The sequence below is a fragment of the Callithrix jacchus genome, chromosome 8 (assembly GCF_049354715.1).
Source record: "Callithrix jacchus isolate 240 chromosome 8, calJac240_pri, whole genome shotgun sequence".
Lineage (NCBI taxonomy): Eukaryota > Metazoa > Chordata > Mammalia > Primates > Cebidae > Callithrix > Callithrix jacchus.
This window is the reverse complement of record NC_133509.1, coordinates 43,379,314-43,401,757: the sequence shown is the minus strand read 5'-3', so window position 1 is coordinate 43,401,757 and position 22,444 is coordinate 43,379,314. Positions and strand designations below refer to the sequence as shown.

Below are 22,444 nucleotides of genomic sequence, written 5' to 3'. Positions count from 1 at the left end.
GGGGATTGGAGTTAGTGGAGAAAGGGATAGGAGCAGGAGCATGCATCAAAAGCACTGAAGAAGCTTTTGACACTTCTCTTACCATGGTAGTTCTGATGTGCTCCCAACTCTCTGTAGGGACCTGATAAGCTTTTGCTCACAGATTTGATCAGCCTGCTATTTCATTGCCATCTTATCTTTTTTTGCCTAGCCTCAAAGAAGATTTACTCCAGCTGTCTGCTTTTACCAGCCAGGCACTACTGTACTAATCAGTGATGAAGACTCCCCCAGCTCCCCAGGGCAGACAACCAACTTCTCAAGACCCTTTGGTGTTGCACCTGATACAGAACATTCAGCAAATAGCGAAGGAAGCCACGAGACTGGGGATTCTGGACGGTTCTCTCATGAGTCCAATGATGAGATACATCTGTCCTCAGTTATAAGTACCACTCCCCCTGACCTTTGATTCTTTCACGGGCAGTGATTCAGGTGGAGATTCCACCATGAGGAAGTGTGAAGACCCTGCCGTGTCATCCATTACTGAGCAGACTTCCTCTTCAGTTCTGCAGTTGCCATCTGCCATGCGATGCTTTGATAAAAACAATTTTCCAATCTAGATGGCCACACTCAGGTATTCTCACCAGTAAGTCTGTTCAAAGGACAATGAACAGGGAGCCAAAGCCTTTCGTGAAAATCTTGATATCTTTATGGGATATTTCACCTTTTTTGAATGTGTTTTTTTATTTTTAAACTTGTGTAATTTGAATGTTTCATTGTCAGCAATGTGAAAGAACAGTCAAGATGTTTGACTGTATTAAAAATATATCACTGGAGCAAAGGGAAGACTTCTGAAAGCCCCTTTGCTGGCTATCTACCTCAGTTTGCCCCCCGGCAAACTCTGAAGACAACTTTGTTACCTCATTTGTTGTTATAGTTTATCTCAGCTATATAACCAATGATACTTCCTAGTAGTATTGTATTTTCATTGCTGTATGTGTAATGTGTGTGATCAAAGGAGTCATATAGGTAGATGAGTAAGCATGTTTATCTGAAGCTCTGATTTTTTAAAAAAAACTGCGACATCTGCATGGTTTGGATAAGTTCATACCTCTGGCTGTGAGGACTGTTAAAACACTGAGAAAAGGAAAAGTGGGACTGTTTAACGAATGACCAAACCAAGAAGGTATATTTCTTTTAAGAACAGAACTATTCAGTAGCAGACAGGGATCTTTTTGCTTAAAAGGCCTTTATATTTTGGACACTGGAGTCTGCATGCTTTATCTCCTATGTTCCAAACCTCAACCTGCCTGGAACCGTGCCTTTTCTGTCTTCCTGTTTGCCTGACAGTTGGCCAAAGGCTGCACTGTCTAGTTTGCAAAGCATCCTCAACTTTGCCAGTATTAGTTGCAAAACCCCATGCAGAAAATGGATTTTTAAAGAAAATGGGTTAAGGTTTTTTTTCTTTTCTTTTTTTTAATCCCAGTTTGGCTTAAAGGAGTGAGGAAATTTCTTAAACTATTATGAATGAAGATGAATGCAACAGTAGACCGTGAAATGACCTTGAAGTTATTATGGTAACAGTGCCTTTCAGTATATATTATGAAATTCTTTGCCTTATACCTTTTTAATATTCATGAAATTGTTTAGTACAGGAGTACAAAAAGTTGCCTTAAGAATTTCTTGGATTTTATCAATAACTACTTTGATGTATAGTATCTTACCGAGGCTTTTTTTTTTAAGTGCAGGTTTTGTTTAGGGATAAATATTCAGAGCTTTACCACCTTACTTGTGTTTTCTTGAATTCTTAAGAGAATTTGTTATCTACTTAATCTTCCTTCAGTGTCAATGCTGTGAATGAGGAATGCTAACTCTAGGAGTGAGTTAATCCTCTTGCTGGTTTGAAATCAGCAAATTGTTTACTCAGCTACATAACATAGGCATTTTCTCAGTCGTGAGACAGTTACCTAGGTGCCCAGCGGTGGGAGAGGATAAATAAGTAAACACGGGTAGGGAAGGGGTCCCATATCCTTTTAAAAGTATTTTTTCAAATTTTCCAGAAGTGACTTTTGAGTCTCATTTTAAGAGGAATCTTAATGGGTTTACACTTGAAATGCTTTGTTCATAGAGAGGGCAGGGTCATGTTAACTGATGTTCTAAAATAAAGAGAAAATGAGTGGATAATAGTCCCAGCATCATCTGCTAGTCCAATGACTATAGACATAACATTTTAAGATCTCTAATTGTGTGCCAAACTGGATGTGATCAATACTAATGTTCAGTGCCAGCAGCCACTTCTGGGCTAAATTCAAAGTCCCCCAGTGAGTTATCTAAGTACGGAATTCATCGCAAAACAAAAAAGCAGAGCTTTAGGTGAACAGTCTGCAGCAAGGAAAATGCTGCTCCTGCCTTTATAGCTCCTGTTTTATACTACCTCCTTTAAAATTATTCTAGTGTTATTTTTTTTCCTGTACTCAGGGAACATTTTGTTACTTTTGAGCTGCCTCATGGAAGCATGGGCACAATGACAGGGTATGGCGCTTTTTGGTTCGTAAGTAGAAGTATGTAGGGCCAACTTTTATCAGTATCTAAAATTAAGAAGTACAATGAGATCATTTTATTTTTAAGCTTTCATTAAAAGGCAAACAAAATCTAAAGCTGAAACATCTTCTGTCATGATTATGGAAGATGTGTCTAGGACTACATGAATTTAAATAGTTTTAAATGGCTAAAAAGATGAGCTAAAGTCCTTGAGGAAAGTGTTTTGTTTGTTTGGTTTTTGATGAATAGGCTCATAGTTATATTAAAACTTTAGGCTATAACTATTTGATAATTATTTACCAGTACATTTTTTACCTTTTCATTTTGTTCTTATACGGACTTTTTCATAAGAATCCTGTTACCAAAGAATTTTCAGTAGAAAGTAAATTTTTGATTATAATTCCCTCCAAATTGAATTAACTAGAAACGTTTATAGATGTGAAGCTTACACAAGTAGTTACTAACCCAAAACAATAGGGTTTGTATTGATTGTTGTAGTAAAATAGATAGTAATGTTAACTACCTGATTGTTACAAGAGCATTTAAGTTATAATACTTATCTTTACCAGCAGATCGTTCCAAAGAATTTCAGGTATAATTTTTTCTTCAGCGAGTAAATCTTCAATTTTACAGTATTAAAGTATTTTTATATTGTTGAAACTACTTGTTGGAGAGAAAAATTTTTTTTCAACAAAAGCAAATACTTTGATCTCGTTGACTAAGATATTTAGTGATACAGCAAAGACTTCTTTTAACTTGACCAAAGCAAGCTTCTTTGAAGTCTTAAGTATGAAATTGTAATTAAAATGTGAAGGTTTTCACTCACCTTTCATAGTGGTACTTCATGGTATTTTACTTTAAAGGGGCTGATATGCAAATGGTAACTATTTTCTTTTCCAAAGATTTATTTGCTGTGAGTACTGATACATGCATGTCATTTTTATGCCAAATATTACAAGATACTGCTCATCAGTATTTTCATACCAAAGACCATTAAAATATATAGGTTAGCCTGTAAGTAAGTAAGATGAGCAGTTTTGAAATAAATTTATTTAGAGGCTAATAGAGAATCTAGCTTTAGTAGCAAAAGATATCAAAAGGCTAAGTTTACATAATTAAAAGCAATACAATTGTATTGGTATTTATCAGTGTTTTTATTCAACTACTTTTTCTCAGCAAATTAAAAAGAAAAAACCAAAGATATTTAAGGTTACCTCGGCATATAGGCAAATTTAGTTGTACATTAAACTGTTGTTTCTTGTTTTTATGTTAAACCAAACATGTCTCTTTAGAACCCAGTCTGTATACAAATAGCATGCATGGGGACTTTCCCTTTAATCTGCTGATTCAGCCACATGATGTTTTTGCCAAATGATGTGATACTTTCCTAAGCACCATGAGTGTGAAATGTCAACAGAAATATCAGCAAGCTTTTCTGTTGTAGAGTGTTATGGTACCTCTGAATTAGCCTGTACAGTTCTCTTCCTGCTTTAAGCATTACCTGTTAGCTCAGACAGCTTGAGGCAGTCCCTTAATAACAGGGATACTTTTCATCTCTAAGGATATAACAGGCAAACAAATCATGTCACTCTCTAATGGGCTATGCTTTGATAGATGTACTCTTTAAAGTTGTTAGATTGGAATTTAGAGTTGTTAAATGGAGATGTTTCATTGCATCAAAGGAGCGCAGTTTTCAAACTTTAGTGGAACCTTGGGTGAAGGGAAAAAAATTTTAATAAAATCTGGGGTTTTATATTTTTATTTGCCTAAAAGTAAAAATACAGCTATACAGCTTTTTTCCATTAAGTGACTTTTAAAAATAAGTTTTGCCACACCAAAGAAATTAGATTTTTAGTGTAAAATGCTATACTTTGGTCTGTGCTTCAAACAAGAGCAATGCCAACATTGGGAACAGTGACAGGTATTTACTTCAGTGTGTCTTGGCTTTGTAAAGGACCGCTGTCAGAAATGTGCTCATGGTTGACAACCCAGGATCATCGTTCAAGTCCTTTTGACGCCATCTTTGAAAATAATTCAGATCATGTTACAAAAAGATGGAATTGAAAGTATCATTTATTTTTTAATGCAAGAATACCCAGACGTGGTTCCACTTCAGCAGTGGCTATAGCGGTTCACTTATGTACATTTCTGTTTCATTGAGTATACATTTTGAATGCTGACTGTAAAGAAAAGTTCCAGTTATATTGAAACAGTCATTATCTAAGACTAAACATGTATTTTGCAGACTTTGTTCCTGACCATTTGCCACATGGGTCTCTGATAAATTTCTGTTGGTTTCATAGTGAAAATATTTTTTACAGTTTGTGAGCACAGAGTAGTGGGTTCTGGAGATCACCATATACAACCAGTTGTCTAATTGTGATTTTCATTGATTATTAGAAGAATGTAACCATAGAATTCTGTGTTAAGTTGATTTATGCTCAGGACATAAGATCATAGGCTAATGCAATGTGTCTGTTTCAGGCTTTAATCTTCTCAGTTTCCCTTTTTAAGCCATTGGTGGTGTTTAAGATTAACATGACAGTCTTGTATTTTTACCAGATACTGTATTATTTTTCCTATTGCTGCTGTAACACATTACCATGAAGGTAGTGGCTTAAAATAACACATTTGTCTTAAGTTCTGCAGATCAGAAGTCTAACACAGGTATCACTGGGATAAAAACCAAGGTGCTTGCAGGGCAGCTTCTTTTTGAGGCTTTAGGGGAAAATCCATTTCCTTTTCCAGCTTTTTAAGGCTGGGAACCCCTCCCTCCATCTTCAAAGCCAGCTATGTAGCATCTCTCTGATGCTCCTTCCATTATCATTCTCTTTCTCTGACCCCAGCTGATACAGGTTCTCCAGGTTCAAGGATTCCAGTGATCACATTGAGCCCACATAAATAATCCAAGATAATCTCTCCATCTGAGGTTTCTTTTGCTATGTTTGCTAACATATTCACTGGTTCCAGGGATTTGAGCATGGACTTCTGTAGGTGGCCACTATTTTGCCTACAACAGATAGATTCTTTCTATGCACTTCTGATCCCTAAAAAATGTCTGTAGCATTAAAGAGATTGGAAATCTGAGGTCCCGTGCCCTTTGGGGATCTTTAAAGTTTAAAAGCATGAAACCTTTAACTTGTAGACTACCAAAAGTATACACTAAACTTTCTCTCCAAAATACTTGTGAAACAAGTTAGCTTTAAACTTTCTGAAGATGTGCTTCGTAAAATAACATCTCATGTTTATCAGAAAGTGCCCTAAATATTTGCCTCTAACTTTGAGGAATTTATTCAGAAAAAAATTGAAAACTCTTCTTATAGTTGCGCTCTCTCCTTTTCTCTTCAATGATTATGTTGCTGAGGAAGAGTTGGGGGAAGACCTGTGTTCTACAGGGACTCAGAATGATGAACAAGACCATGCTCAAGTTTATTTTTTGTTTTCTTTTAAAAACATATTCACAACATGCAACCTTTCTGCCTTTAAATCTGGTTTATCTCTTCAGCTTCACTAAGCCACTAAATGCTTTTCAGTTTTGTTAACCCTTGGTTTGCCCAGCCTCCTCAGCAAGAGCCTCTACTTATGCCATCAACATGTATATACATCTCCTAGGATATTTGATCTTTCTTGTCATTTTTCTTTGGTTCCAATTGGCCGTTTCCTGATTCTCTTTCTTTTTTTTATTTTTTATTTTTATATATGTTTTTAAAGACGGGGTTTCACCATGTTGGTCAGGCTGGTCTTGAACTCCTGACCTCAGGTGATTCACCCACCTTGGCCTCCAAAGTGCTTGGATTACAGGCATGAGCCACCACGCCCGGCCTTTATTCTTTCTTTCTTTTTGTTTTCTTTTTTTAAAATTTTTGATTATCAAAGCTCTAGTTTCTTCTAATTTCTGGATCATTGCAAGTCTGGCCCTCTTTCAACTTTAAAAGATAATGTCTAATTCTACACCAATTTTCAGCATTTCTTCAACTAAATAGATAAAGCTGTCTTCATTATGGAACAAAGGCCAGGATAATACTCTGAGTAAGCATAAGAGAAATGGTCATTTTACAACTTCTCCCCTCTCTCATTTCATGGAAATAATGATGCCATTTGTTGAGCAGCTACAGTGTGCAAGCACATGGTTAATCTCTGTAAACTGCTGCTTCATTCTGCAAAGCAAATATCTCATATAATGGATTAGGAAATAGAGGTTCGTGATCTCTTACCAAAAGTCACAACTAGTGAGTGATTTAGTCAAGATACAAACCCTAATTAGTTGGTTCTATACTCCAAAGTTTATAAGACTATGATACACTGTCTCAGCTAAAAAAAAAGAAGAAAAAAAGATATTTAATTATCCAGGGTCATAGTGCCTTCCATAATATGATCAGATACAACTTTTTTTCCCCTTGTATCCACAAAGGTCAGGTTGTGTCAGAACAACCTTTCTACAGAGTAGTAACCAATCAGAAAAGAGAAGATTGCCTTATTTAAATCCACTTATTCACAGGAGGAATTTAAGCAGCTGTAACTCATCCCTTATCATCTCCTAATTTCTCTCTTCAAAACTTTCAATTTCTCTCAGCTAAAGTTGTGTCTGAAGGCTGATGTTTGTGCTTAGAGTTGCATTACAAATAAGGTAGGCATAGTTTCTAGAATCCTTTTCTAGTCAAGTGTTTCTTTATTCGACAAGGTCTTCAGAATTGGATTTTATCTTTTCTGTGGCAACCATATTCCAAACAGGAATTCATTAACTTGAAAAAGTCAGGTGTGTAACCAGTAATTATTTGTGTTAGGTCTGAATAGTTCATGACTTTTTGTGAATATAAACTAATTCATTATTTGAATTAATTTAGGAAAGAGCATAGTTGACAGAGAGTCATAGAACAGAACAGTTGTAAAGTTAGGCTTTGGAGCACCTAAGTTCTAATCTTGACAATTCTGAGAATTGTTTGGTACAAAAATTCTTAACCTATTTCTGTTCCTTCTCTATCCATGATCTGAGGATAATTTGCTGTGCAGAATGAAACAGTAGTCCTTTGAAAACTTAAGAGAAAATTGAAGTGTAATCATAATCTGAAATTCATTTGTATGAGGCTGTGAAAGATCCTACAGACTTTTTCTATACAAGTCAGCCTTACCAATTATATTTTGCCTGTGTTGAAATGAAAAATGTTTGCATCTCCTATACACGTATAAAAATCAATAGGAAAATGTGGTTGGTAAAAGACACGCCAAAATTGAAATCGTTATCTGTTAGATGGATAAATTCATAAGAGAAAATGAGAAACGACTGTACTTTTGAAGTATTAAATTTGAAGTCATCCTACCCCAATTTAAACATTCTTTTTTTTCTTTTCTTTTTTTGTTTTTAGGTATGTTGGCTTTTAAAGAGTTAGAGGGTCAGATATTTCAAGCAGGGTAGAGGGGTGAGGAGAAAAGTGCATGTTTAGGATTCTTCTTCCTACTTTTTCAAGATTACAGAGTATTTTAATATTTCTGCAAACTATTCAGAATGAATGAATTTTATATAGGGCAACACATACTGGTTCTGGTTTATTCGAGTCTACATGTAGGGTTTGTTGGAAATATGATTGTCTTCTTTTTTTAGAGAAATATTTTCCCTTTTTTCTTATCCATAAATGATTCTGAACTGTTTTGCAGATTTCCTTAAGTCCATAGCTTGTAAGTAGTTCATGGTATATACACAGTCTTGACTTACAACTTTAAAAAAAATTATGTTACAGAAGTTTATTTTTTCTATGGAACTATCTTTAAAAGCAAGAAAAATATTATAAATCTTGACCTTAAAATATTCTGTTTCTTGTTGTAACATTCTGGATATCTATTTTGTTTGCAAATGAAAATTATTACTGATGATTAGCAACTTGAGCCTGTTAAGAGGAAATTGCAAAGCCTGAATACACACACATTGCCTTAGCCTATCAGTAGGGGACATACATTAAGAAAATGTGTCTGCCTGTTGCTGTTGTGGGACAAAATTTTATGTCTGTGTGTATGATTTTTTTTCTATTATGTGAATTAAATGAAAGTGTGGGAGCCAGTTAAATTATTTTATATTGTGGGTGTTCTGGATCCTTTCACTCCATATACCATTTTCTTGTAAGGGCAGCATTTGCAGACTTGCTAATGGACTATAGAGCTGAGCTATATTAATTTTATACTTGACTCAGGGGATCAGCTCTGTGAATGCCATTGCACAAAGAAAGCAAATGTTTGCCTTGATTTTGAATGTATCTTTTTAATGTCTTCTAAAATATATTTGTTTAATAATGTAGATTTGTTTTCTTTTTCTAGTATCGTAGTAAATATTGCTTAGAACTCCCCTGCCCCACCCCACCCCCACTGGGTAGTTTATATACTGCCCTTCAGGTCATGCCAAAAATGAATAAAAGTTTAAATGCCAAAATGTTTATGAAACTGCTGTCTAAATACTGATTGATTGCACAATTTAAATAAACGTTTTCCTTAGTTAAAAAGACAAACCCTTGTTTTCTTTTATTCTTCAGTTTTCTTTGGGAGAATAGAGAATAAAAACTTTCCATCCTAGGGCTTTCATATCATGGGATAGGGTGACTATAGAGTGACTATAGAGTCCACTCCAAGAAGTAGGAATAGAACCTATTTAAGGTATCTAAGAATTGTTTTCATCTGACATTTCCTTAATAGCAACAAGAAAATAGCAATGTTTGCATTCCAGTAGATGGTTGCTCACCTCAGAAACCAAATAGTAGATGGCCTAAAAGTTATGGATTTGCTCAGATCATCACAGTTCTAAATCAGGATACATTTTTGTTTTTTAATATTAAAATTTTAAAATGATAAGAAAATTCTGAAAATCTTCCCACTAAAACCATCTAGAAATAACAGGTAAAATATGACTCGAGTAAGTTTCTTTTTAACATAGTTGAATTCTTACTATTTTTTTTTAATCTCTAGGATTGGGAATGAAATGGAGACTAAAAAACAGAGCAATAATATTTTGAAATGATACTCTGCTGACTGCAGAAAGCATAAAAGAAGAAATTGAAACATGAGAAGAGGAAAATTATCAAAAACGTAAGTTAGAAAAATCAATGTAATTTCTAGAAATAAAAAATACAATTTTAGAATTTTTGAAACTCTGTTAAATAATTTATCAAACAGTGAAGGAATATTCTAAAACTAGAAGATAGCTATGAGGAAATTAGCTAGAATGCAGCACACAGAGAGAAACATGGAGAATATAAAACATAAAAAGATTTAACATGGATCTGACAGCTGTTTTAAAATGAAAAACTAAAGAAAATGAAGAACAAGTAATGTTCAAAGGGAAAACTACTACATGACGAAAGCCATACATCCTCAGATTCAGGAAGCACAAACCTCAATGTAGAAATACAAAGATAAGTCTATACCAAGCCACGTTGTAGTGAAACTGTAGAACAACAAAGACAAGGAAGAACTTAACGGTAGCTAGATGGGGGGAAAGGATTATATAGATTGCACAAAGAAAATTTCATATTGGCAATAAAAGAAGCAAGAAAGTGGGCCAGATGCAGTGGCTCATGCCTGTAATCCCAGCACTTTGGGAGACCGAGGTGGGTAGGCCACAAGGTCAGGAGTTCAAGAAGAGCCTGGCCAACATGATGAAACCCTGTCTCTGCTAACAATAGAAAAATTAGCCAGGCATGGAAGTGCATGCCTGTAATCCCAGCTACTCAGGAGGCTGAGGCAGGAGAGAATTGCTTGAATCCAGGAGGCAGAGGTTGCAGTGAGCCAATATTGCACCACTGCTCTCCAGCCTAGGGGACAGAGCAAGACTCTGTCTCAAAAAAAAAAAAAAAAAAAAAAAAAGCAAGAAGGCAGCAGGATAATATCTTCAAAAGATTACAAGGGAAACAAGCTGCAATATGGAATTTTATATCAAGGTAAATTATTACTTGTTAGTGTTAAAAGTAGTTCTGGATAAAGATTGAATTTACCACTAATACAACCTTGTAAGTGAACAATAAAAGATGTACATTAGGAAGAAGGAAATAGAATCCACAAGGAAGATAAGACAAAGAAGAAGCAATGATGAGCCAAAAATATAAAACACAATGAGATAACTATTTCACACCCAGGAGGATGGCTATATCAAAAAGAGGCCAGGTACAGTGGCTCATACTTGTAATCCCAGTATTTTGAGAGGCTTCAGTGGGAGGATCACTTGAGTAGAGTTCAAGAAGAGCCTGGCAAGCATAGCAAAACTCTGTCTACTGAAAATACGAAAAAATTAGACAGGTATGGTAGGACATACCTGTAATGCCAGCTACTTGAGAGGCTTAGGCGCAAGAATTGCTTGACTCTGGGAGGTGGAGGCTTTATTGAGCCGAGATTGCACACTGCTCTCCAGCCTGGGCAACAGAGCAAGACTCTTGTCTCAAAAAAAAAAAAAAAAAAAGATAATAACTACTAGTGAGAATGTAGATAAATTAGAACCCTCATATATTGCTGGTAGAATGTAAAATGGGGAAGCCACTGTGGAAAATAACAGTTTCTCAAAACAAAGTTACCATTTAACCAAGCAATCCCACTCCTAGATATATACCCAAGCAAAATGAAAACATTCACACAAAAACTTGTCCATACGTTCATAGAAGCATTATTCATAGTATTGAAAAATGGGAACAATCCAAATACCTACTGACTGATAAATGGACAAATGATGTGTGGTATATCTACTCAATGAAATATTTTCAGCCATAAAAATGAATAAGGTACCGATATATGCTATGACCTGGATGAATCTTGAAAACATTATGCTAAGTAAAAGAACCCAGTCAATAAAGCTGGGTTTTTATGTGATTTCATTTAAAAGAAATGTCCAGGCTGGGCAAAGTGGCTCACACCTGTAATCCCAGCACTTTGGGAGTCCAAGGCAGGCAGATCACCTGAGGTCAGGAGTTCAAGACCAGCCTGGCAACCATGATGAAACCCTATCTCTACTAGAAATATAAAAAATGAGCTCAAGCCAAGATTGCTTATTGCACTCCAGCCTGGGTGACAGAGTGAGACTCTGCTTCAAATGAAAGTAAAAAAATAAATAGAAGGCCGAAAAGAAGTTTAAAAAGCAAAAACAATCCTGAGAGAAAGAAAAAATTAATATGGTAGGAAACATACAATTAATATCTGTAGTTAAAAAAAGTAAAATACTGCCACTTTGAAGATTGGATTAAAAAAATCTTGCTATAGGTTGCTTACACTACATACACTTAAAACGTAATGACCAAGAATAGAACAGAGTTGCGGGGTACAAGATCAGCACACAAAACTCAGTCTCATATCTATAAACTTGGAATGAACAATCTGAAAAGGAAATTAAGAAAGCAATCTCATTTACAGTAGCATCTAACAGAATGAAATACCTAACATAAATTTAACCAAGGAGGTGATTTGGTTAAACTGTACACTGTAGACTACAAAACATTGCTGACAGAAATTAAAGACTTAAATAAATGGAAAGATATACTATGTGCATGTGTAGGAAAACTTAAGAGTATTGAGATTTCATTGCAATCCCTATCAAAATTCCAACCGCCTTTTTAAATGAAAATAGAAAAGCCAATCCTCAAATTGATACAGAAATGCAAGGGACCCCAAATAGCCTAAACAATCTTGAAAAAGAACAAAGTCAGGTAACTCATGCTTCCCAACTTCAAAGCTTACTACAGAGTTAAAGTGATCAAAACAGTGTGGTAACAGGACAGACATGTAGACTAATGGAATAGAATTTAGAGACCAGAAATGAATCCATATATCTATGGCCAATTGAATTTTGACAAGAGTGTAAAGTCTATCCAATGGGAAAATAACAGTTTTTTCAATAAATGGTGCCAGACAACTGGATTTTCACATGAATAAAATAAATTGAGGTGGGAGGATTGCTTGAGGCCAGGAGTTCAAGACTAGCCTGGGCAACAAAGCAAGACCCCTTTCTCCATAAAAATATTTTTTAAAATGACCAGGTATGGGGGCAGATACCTGTAGTCCTCACTTGGGATGCTGAGGTGGGAGGATTGTTTGAGCCCAGGAGTTTGATGTTATGGTAAGCTATGATTGCACAACTGCATTCCAGCTTGGGCAACAGAGTGAGACTCTGTCTCTATTAAAAAAATAAAAAAGAATGAAGTTAGACCCGCTATCTCACACCATGTACAAAAATGAACTCAAAATGGATCAACACCTAAATATAAAAGCTAAAATCATAAAACCCTTAGAAGAAAATATAGGGATAATATAGCCACATTTAAGATCATGAAGATTTCTAAGATCTGACAACAAAAGCACAAACAACCAAAGTAAAAAAAGATAAATTAGACTTAATCAAAATCAAAAACTTATATGCATCAAATGATATCAAGAAAATAAGACAATCTAGAAAATGGGAGAAATAGCAAACAAATCATATAGGATAATGGTTTAACATCCTAAATATAAAAACAGCTTCTAAAACTCAAAAACAAAACAACAACCCAACTGAAAAAAGGGCAAGGGAGTTGAACTGACATTTTTTCTCTTTTCTTTTTTCTTTTTTTTTTTTGAGATGGAGTCTCGCTTTGTTGGCAGGGTGGAGTGCAGTGGTGCAATCTTGGCTCACTGCAACCTCTGCCTTCTGAGTTCAAGTGTTTCTTCTGCCTCAGCCTCCTGAGTAGTTGGGATAACAGGTGCCCGCCACCACACCCAGCCTTTTTGTAATTTTTGTAGAGACAGGGTTTCGCCATGTTGGCCAAGATGGTCTCAATTTCTTGACGTCATGATCTGCCCACCTCAGCCTCCCAAAGTACTGGAATTATAGGCGTGAGCCACCATGCCCCACCAACATTTTTTTGAAGAAGATATACAAATGACCAATAAACACATGAAAAGATGCTCAATATGCTTAATTATTAGGGAAATACAAATCAAAACTATAATAAAATACCATTTCACATTCACTCGAGGGCTATAATTTTAAAAAAAGGAAAATAAGTGTATTGGCAAGAATGTGCCAACGTACATTGCTGGTGGAAATGTAAGATGGTGCACTACTGTGGAAAACAGTGTGGGTTACTCAAAAATGTAGATAAATAGTTACTATATGACCCACCAATTCAACTCTTAGGTATATACGAAAAACCAAAAGGTAGAAGCAACTCACGTGTTTATCAGTAGATTAATGGATAAACAAAATGTGGTATAGCCATACAATGGAATACTATTCAGCCATAAAAAGAAATGAAGTTCTGAAACATGCTGCAACCTGTATGTCCTCAAAAATACTATCCTAATTCAAAAAAGCCAGATACTAAAGGATAAATACTGTATGATTCCACTTACATGAAATATATATAATAAGCAAAATTATATAAACAAAAAGTAGAAGTAGAGGTGATCAGGCTCTGGGGATGGGGAAGAATGGGGAGTTATTGTTTAGTGCTTACTAAACAATATTTTCAATATTTGGGGTAACAAAAAAAATTGGAAACTGATAATGGTGATAGTTGCACAACAATGTGAATATAATTAATACCATTGGATTATAAATTTAAAAAGCACTAAAATGACAAATTTTATATATATTTTACCACAATAAAGGAGAGTATTGGCCAGGTACAGTGGCTGAAGCCTGTAATCCCAGCACTTTGGGAGGCCGAGGCTGGTGGATCACCTGAGGTCAGGAGTTTGAGACCAACTTGGCCAACATAGTGAAACCCTGTCTTTATTAAAAATACAGAAATTAGCCAGACAGGGTGGTGCATGCCTGTAATCCTAGGTACTGGGGAGGCTGAGGCACAAGAACCACTTGAACCCAGGAGGTGGCGATTGCAGCAAGCTGTGATCATTCCACTGCACTCCAGCCTGGGCAACAAATGGAGGCTCTGTCTCAAAAAAAAAAAAAAAAGACGTTTAGACCCCCAAAAATTGAAAGAGGAGAGATAGAAAAAGGGATATTAAACAAATAAAGATATATATATATATATATATACCTAAACTGATACAAGACAAAATGGACTTTAAAAGAAGGGGCCTTGTAAAAAATAAATATTCACTGAGAACAAATGGAATTTTGCCCTTGAAATCACCTAATACCTTAGCGTCAAAATATATTAAACAAAAATTTAAAATGCACGATGTGATAGTGGGAGATTTTTTTTTTAATTGCATTTTAGGTTTTGGGATACATGTGCAGAACATGCAAGATAGTTGCATAGGTACACACATGGCAGTGTGTTCTGCTGCCTTCCTCCCCTTCACCCACATTTTGCATTTCTCCCCAGGCTATCCCTCCCCAGCTCCCCCCACCCACTGTCCCTCCTTTATTCCCCCCCAATAGACCCCAGTGTGTAGTACTCCCTTCCCTGTGTCCATGTGTTCTCATTTTTCATCACCCACCTATGAGTGAGAATATGCGGTATTTCATTTTCTGTTCTTGTGTCAGTTTGCTGAGAATGATGTTCTCCAGATTCATCCATGTCCCTACAAATGACACGAACTCATCATTTTTGATTGCTGCATAATAGTCCATGGTGTATATGTGCCACATTTTCCCAGTCCAGTCTATCATCAATGGGCATTTGGGTTGGTTCCAGGTCTTTGCTATTGTAAACAGTGCTGCAATGAACATTCGTATGCATGTGTCCTTATAGTAGACCGATTTATAGTACTTTGGATTATATACCCAGTAAGGGGATTGCTGGGTCAAATGGAATTTCTATTTCTAGGTCCTTGAGGAATCGCCACACTGTCTTCCACAATGGTTGAACTAATTTACACTCTCACCAGCAGTGTAAAAGTGTTCCTGTTTCTTCACATCCTCTCCAGCATCTGTTGTCTCCATATTTTTCAATGATTGCCATTCTAACTGGCGTGAGATGGTATCTCAATTTGGTTTTGATTTGCATCTCTCTAATGACCAGTGATGATGAGCATTTTTTCATGTTTGTTGGCCTCATGTATGTCTTCTTTTGTAAAGTGTCTGTTCATATTCTTTGCCCATTTTTGAATGGGCTTGGTTTTTTTTTCCCCCTGTAAATCTGTTTGAGTTCTTTGTAAATTCTGGATATCAGCCCTTTGTCAGATGGGTAAACTGCAAAAATTTTTTCCCATTCTGTTGGTTGCTGATTCACTCTAGTGACTGTTTCTTTTGCTGTGCAGAAGCTGTGGAGTTTCATTAGGTCCCATTTGTCTATTTTGGCTTTTGTTGCCAATGCTTTTGGTGTTTTGTTCATGAAGTCCTTGCCTACTCCTATGTCCTGAATGGCCTTGCCTAGATTTTCTTCTAGGGTTTTTATGGTGCCAGGTCTTATGTTTAAGTCTTTAATCCATCAGGAGTTAATTTTAGTGTAAGGTGTCAGGAAGGGGTCCAGTTTCTGCTTTCTGCACATGGCTAGCCAGTTTTCCCAACACCATTTATTAAACAGGGAATTCTTTCCCCATGGCTTGTTTTTGTCAGGTTTATCAAAGATTGTATGGTTGTAGATATGTTGTGTTGCCTCCGATGCCTCTGTTCTGTTCCATTGGTCTATATCTCTGTTTTGGTACCAGTACCATGCTGTTTGGATTACTGTAGTCTTGTAGTATAGTTTGAAGTCCGGTAGTGTGATGCCTCCCACTGTGTTCTTTTTGCTTAGAATTGACTTGGCTATGCGGGCTCTCTTTTGGTTCCATATGAAGTTCATGGTGGTTTTTTCCAGGTCTGTGAAGAAGGTCATTGGTAGCTTGATGGGGATAGCATTGATTCTGTAAATTACTTTGGGCAGCATAGCCATTTTCACAATATTGATTCTTCCTAACCATGAACATGGAATGTTTCTCCATCTGTTTGTGTCCTCTCTGATTTCGTTGAGCAGTGGTTTGTAGTTCTCCTTGAAGAGGTCCCTTACGTTTCTCGTAAGTTGTATTCCTAGGTATTTTATTCTTTCTGTAGCAATTGTGAATGGCAGTTTGTCCTTGATTTGGCTCTCTTTAAGTCTGTTATTGGTGTATAGGAATGCTTGTGATTTTTGCACATTGATTTTATACCCTGAGACGTTGCTGAAGTTGCTTATCAGTTTCAGGAGTTTTTGGGCTGAGATGATGGGGTCTTCTAGGTATACTATCAAGTCATCTGCAAATAGAGACAATTTGGCTTCCACCTTTTCTATTTGAATACCCTTTATTTCTTTTTCTTGCCTGATTGCTCTGGCTAGAACTTCCAGTACTATATTGAATAGGAGTGGTGAAAGAGGGCATCCTTGTCTAGTGCCGGATTTCAAAGGGAATGCTTCCAGTTTTTGCCCATTCAGTATGATATTGGCTCTTGGTTTGTCATAAATAGCTTTTATTACTTTCAGATACGTTCCGTCAATACCGAGTTTATTGAGGATTTTTAGCATAAAGGGCTGTTGAATTTTGTCAAATGCCTTCTCTGCGTCAATTGAGATAATCATGTGGTTTTTGTTTTTGGTTCTGTTTATGTGGTGAATTATGTTTGTAGCCTTGCATATGTTGAACCAGCCTTGCATCCCTGGGATGAATCCTACTTGATCATGATGGATAAGTTTTTTGGTGTGCTGTTGCAATCGGTTTGTCAGTATTTTATTGAAGATTTTTGCATCTATGTTCATCATGGATATTGGCCTGAAGTTTTCTTTTCTTGTTGGGTCTCTGCCGGGTTTTGGTATCAGGATGATGTTGGTCTCATAAAATGATTTGGGAAGGATTCCCTCTTTTTGGATTATTTGGAATAGTTTCAGAAGGAATGGTACCAGCTCCTCTTTGTGTGTCTGGTAGAATTAGGCTGTGAACCCATCTGGACCTGGGCTTTTTTTGAGTGGTAGGCTCTTAATTGCTGCCTCGACTTCAGACCTTGTTATTGGTCTATTCATAGTTTCGGCTTCCTCCTGGTTTAGGCTTGGGAGGACACAGGTGTCCAGGAATTTATCCATTTCTTCCAGGTTTACTAGTTTATGTGCATAGAGTTGTTTGTAATATTCTCTGATGATGGTTTGAATTTCTGTGGAATCTGTGGTGATTTCCCCTTTATCGTTTATTATTGCATCTATTTGGTTTTTCTCTCTTTTCTTTTTTATCAGTCTGGCTAGTGGTCTGTCTATTTTGTTGATCTTTTCAAAAAACCAGCTCTTGGATTTATTGATATTTTGAAGGGCTTTTCATGTCTCTATCTCCTTCAGTTCAGCTCTGATCTTAGTTATTTCTTGTCTTCTGCTAGGTTTTGAGTTTTTTTTTTATCTTGCTCCTCTAGCTCTTTCAATTTTGATGATAGGGTGTCAATTTTGGATCTCTCCACTCTTCTCATAGGGGCACTTATTGCTATATATTTTCCTCTGGCGACTGCTTTAAATGTGTCCCAGAGATTCTGGTATGTTGTGTCTTCGTTCTCGTTGGTTTCGAAGATCTTCTTTATTTCTGCCTTCATTTCATTGTTTATCCAGTCAACATTGAAAAGCCAGTTGTTCAGTTTCCATGAAGCTGTGCAGTTCTGAGTTAGTTTCTGAATTCTGAGTTCTAGCTTGGTTGCACTATGGTCTGAGAGGCTGTTTGTTATGATTTCAGTTGTTTTGCATTTGCTGAGGAGTGCTTTACCTCCAATTATGTGGTCAATTTTAGAGTAGGTGTGATGTGGCGCTGAGAAGAATGTATATTCTGTGGATTTGGGGTGTAGAGTTCTGTAAACGTCTATCAGGTTTGCTTGTTCCGGGTCTGAGTTCAAGCCCTGGATATCCTTGTTAATTTTCTGTCTGGTTGATCTGTCTAATATTGACAGTGGAGTGTTAAAGTCTCCCACTAATATTGTGTGGGAGTCTAAGTCTTTTTGTAAGTCGTTAAGAACTTGCCTTATGTATCTGGGTGCTCCTGTATTGGGTCCATATATATTTAGGATTGTTAGCTCCTCTTGTTTTATCTATCCTTTTACCATTATGTAATGACCTTCTTTGTCTCTTTTGATCTTTGTTGCTTTAAAGTCAATTTTATCAGAGATGAGAATTGCAACTCCTGCTTTATTTTGCTGTCCATTTGCTTGGTAAATCTTCCTCCATCCCTTTATTTTGAGCCTTTGTGTATCCTTGCATGTGAGATGGGTTTCCTGGATACAGCACACCGATGGGTTTTCGTTTTTTATCCTATTTGCCAGTCTGTGTCTTTTGATTGGTGCATTTAGCTCATTTACATTTAGGGTTAATATTGTTATGTGTGAATTTGATACTGCCATTTTGATGCTAGCTGGCTGTTTTGCCCATTAGTTGATGCAGATTCTTCATTTTGTTGATGCTCTTTAGCATTTGGTATGTTTTTGGAATGGCTGGTACTGATTGTTCCTTTCTATGTGTAGTGCCTCTTTCAGGAGCTCTTGTAAAGCAGGCCTGGTGGTGACAAAATCTCTGAGTACTTGCTTGTTTGCAAAGGATTTTATTTTTCCTTCACTTCTGAAGCTCAGTTTGGCTGGATATGAAATTCTGGGTTGCAAGTTCTTTTCTTTAAGGATGTTGAATGTTCGACCCCACTCTCTTCTGGCTTGTAGAGTTGCTGCTGAGAGATCTGCTGTGAGTCTGATGGGCTTCCCTTTGTAGGTGACCTGACCTTTCTCTCTGGCTGCCCTTAGTATTTTCTCCTTCATTTCAACCCTGGTGAATCTGACAATTATGTGCCTTGGGGTTGCTCTTCTTGCGGAATATCTTTGAGGTGTTCTCTGTATTTTCTGGACTTGACTCTTGGCCTGCCTTGCTCGGTTGGGGAAATTTTCCTGAATAATATCCTGAAGAGTATTTTCCAGCTTGGATTCATTCTCTTCGTCCCCTTCTGGTACACCTATCAAACTTAGGTTAGGTCTCTTCACATAGTCCCACATTTCTTGGAGACTTTGTTTATTCCTTTTTGCGCTTCTTTCTCTAATCTTGGTTTCTCATTTTATTTCATTGAGTTGATCTTCGACTTCTGATATTCTTTCTTCTGCTTGGTCAATTCGGCTGTTGAAACTTGTGCATGCTTCGTGAAGTTCTCGTGTTGTGTTTTTCAGCTCCTTCAATTCATTCATATTCCTCTCTAAGTTGTCCATTCTTGTTATCATTTCCTCAAATCTTTTTTCAAGGTTCTTAATTTTTTTGCATTGATTTAGAACATGTTCTTTTAGCTCACGGAAGTTTCTCATTACCCACCTTCTGAAGTCTGATTCCGTCATTTCATCACACTGATTCTCCATCCAGGTTTGTTCCCTTGCTAGTGAGGAGTTTTGGTACTTTGTAGGAGGCGAGGTGTTTTGGTTTCGGGTGTTTTCCTCCTTTTTGCGCTGGTTTCTTCCCATCTTTGCGGGTTTATCCACCTGTCGTCTGAGTAGTTGCTGACTTTTCGATTGGGTCTCTGAGTGGGCACCCAGATTGTTGATGATGAAGTATTTCTGTTACTTCATTTTCCTTCTAACAGTCTAGCCCCTCTGCTGTAGGACTGCTGAGGTCCACTCCAGGCCCTGCTTGTATGGGGTACACCTGTAGCAGCTGCAGAACAGTGAGGGGTGCTACCAGTTTCTTCTTCTGCTATCTTTGTCCCAGAATGATGCCTGCCAAATGTCAGTCTGATCAGTCCTTTTTGAGGTGACTCTTTGGATATACAGGGGTCAGAGAGCTGCTTGAGGAGAGAGTCCGTACTTTATAGGAGCTCAAGTGCTGAGCTGTGAGCTCCGTTGATCATTCAGGGCGGTTAGGCCAGTATGTTTAAGTCTGCTGCAGCAGATCTCATAAAACCCCTTTTTTTCCTCAGATGCTCTGTCTCGGGGAGTTAGAGCTTTCTTTGTGAGTATCCATTGCACCTCCCTGCCCATCTAGGAGGCAGTCTAGTCACTATTTGCCTGTCGAGGCTCCGCCTGCTGCCATGGGCTCCGCCCTGTTGGCAGAGTCTCTCTGTTATGGCGGGTTGCCTTGGCAACGGCAGGCTGTGTCAGCAATGGGAGTGTACCTCAGTAGGGGCGGTATGCGTCGGTAATGGTGGACGCCCCTCCCCCACCAAGCTGCACCATCCTGGGTTCAGTTGTGCCTGCAGTGAAACTCTCAACCCTGGGCGTTTCGAATTGCCGTTTTGTTTGTCCCTGTGGGGGTGGGACCCGCCGAGCCTGATCACCTGGCTCCCTGCCTCAGAGCCCTCTTTTTTTTTTTTTAAGTTTAAGGGTAGACTCTCTCCCAGGTGTTTCAGTCGGCTGCTGATACGGCACCAGGATCTGTGTGATTTCCCGTGCAGCTACCCACTGCACGGGCTCAAACGTCTCTTCCCGGTAGTCTCCTGGTCTGGCTCACTGTCCAAGTCCCATTTAATCAGATGGATATGCTAATCTGCCCTCCCAAATCTCAGATTGCCAGTTTAACAGGGCATGCAGACCAGTGCGTTCTGTTCTGTGCAGAGTGCCGCTGTGCTGCGGCGCCGGCCAATACAGGCCACATGAGCCTTAACAGCTGCTCTGGCTTCCCGTGTCTCTCCTACACCTGGGAATTTCCCCGTTCTGTGGGCAACAAAGATCTGTCTGGAATGCAGATTGAACTCACCCTCTGCGTCTTCACTGAGAGCTGCAATCCTAATTTGCTCCTACCATGCCATCTTGGCAGTCCCCCCACCTAGATCGGGATATTTTAACTCAACTTTTTCTAAGTTCATAGATGATAATACACACAAAAATAAGAATGTGGCAGATTTGAACAGCATATTTAACAAGTTTGATCTAATAAACATATATAAAGCTCTGCACTCAAGAAGAGAATAACACATTTTTAAAGCATACATGTAAGTTGTTTTAAATGTGTAGTGACTATCCTGAACGTCTCAACAAATATAAAAAAAGTGATATCCTAGAAGCCATGTTATAACAAAGATTAATTATGAAAAGAAAAAATGTCAGTTGGTGTGGTGCCTCACACCTGTAATCCTAGCACAATAGGAGTCTGAGGCGGGTGGATTATGAGGTCAGGAGTTTGAGACCAGCCTGGCCAATAAGATGAAACCCCATCTCTACTAAAAAAAAAAAAAAATACAAAAAATTAGCTGGGTGCAGTGGCATGTTCCTGTAGTCCCAGCTGCTTGGGAGGCTGAGGCAGGAGAATCACTTGAACCCAGGAGGCAGAGGATGCAGTGACCCAAGATCACACCACTGCACGCCAGCCTGAGCGACAGAGCAAGACTTCATCTCAAAAACAAAACAAAAACAAAAATTGAAAAATTAGCCGGGCATGGTGACCTGTGCATGTAATCCCAGCTACTCAGAAGACTAAGGTGAGAGGATTGCTTGAGCTGGCAGGTCAAGGCTGAAATTAAGTGAATCATGATCATGTCACTGCACTCCAGCCTGAGTGGTAGAGTAAGACCCTCTTTCAAAAAAAAAAAAAAGAAAAAGAAAGAAAGGAAAAGATATTATACATTGGAAACCTTCAAAATCAAAATGAAAATAAAATATTTAGAACTGATTGTCAAATGTGTGAGATACAATGAAATAGTGCTTTGGAATGTAGTCTTAAATATGTGTATTAGAAATATAGCAATATATTAGGAAAGAAATTAGAAAAATGATTGAATGAGGTAAGCATCAAAATCAAGTTAGAAAAAAGAGTGGCCAGGCACAGTGGCTCACACATGTAATCCCAGCACTTTGGGAGGCCTAGGCAGGCAGATCATTTGAGGTCAGAAGTTTGAGACCAGCCTGGCCAACATGGTGAAACCCCGTCTCTACTAAAAATACAAAATTTAGCCAGGCATGGTGGCGTGTGCCTGTAATCCCAGCTATTCAGTGGGGCTGAGGCAGGAGAATCACTTGACCCTGGGAGGTGGAGGTTGCAGTGAGCTGATTGCGCCACTGCATTCTAGCCTGCACAACAATGCAAGAGTTCACCTCAAAAAAAAAAAAAGCAAGAAAAAGAAAAAGAAAAGATTAAGAACAACC

At 37.7% G+C, this 22,444-nt stretch overlaps 1 protein-coding gene across 1 annotated transcript in view; it reads left to right on the top strand.

Moving 5' to 3' along the window:
- The window catches only part of PRTG (protogenin), a 135,826-nt gene extending 126,815 nt beyond the window's left edge, over nt 1–9,011 (top strand). The window contains exon 20 of the mRNA XM_035259714.3: nt 191–9,011. Within this exon, the coding sequence (XP_035115605.2) occupies nt 191–445 (255 nt within the window). The 3' untranslated portion in view covers nt 446–9,011. The remainder of the gene's footprint in view (nt 1–190) is intronic.
- The last annotated feature ends 13,433 nt before the right edge of the window (nt 9,012–22,444 follow it).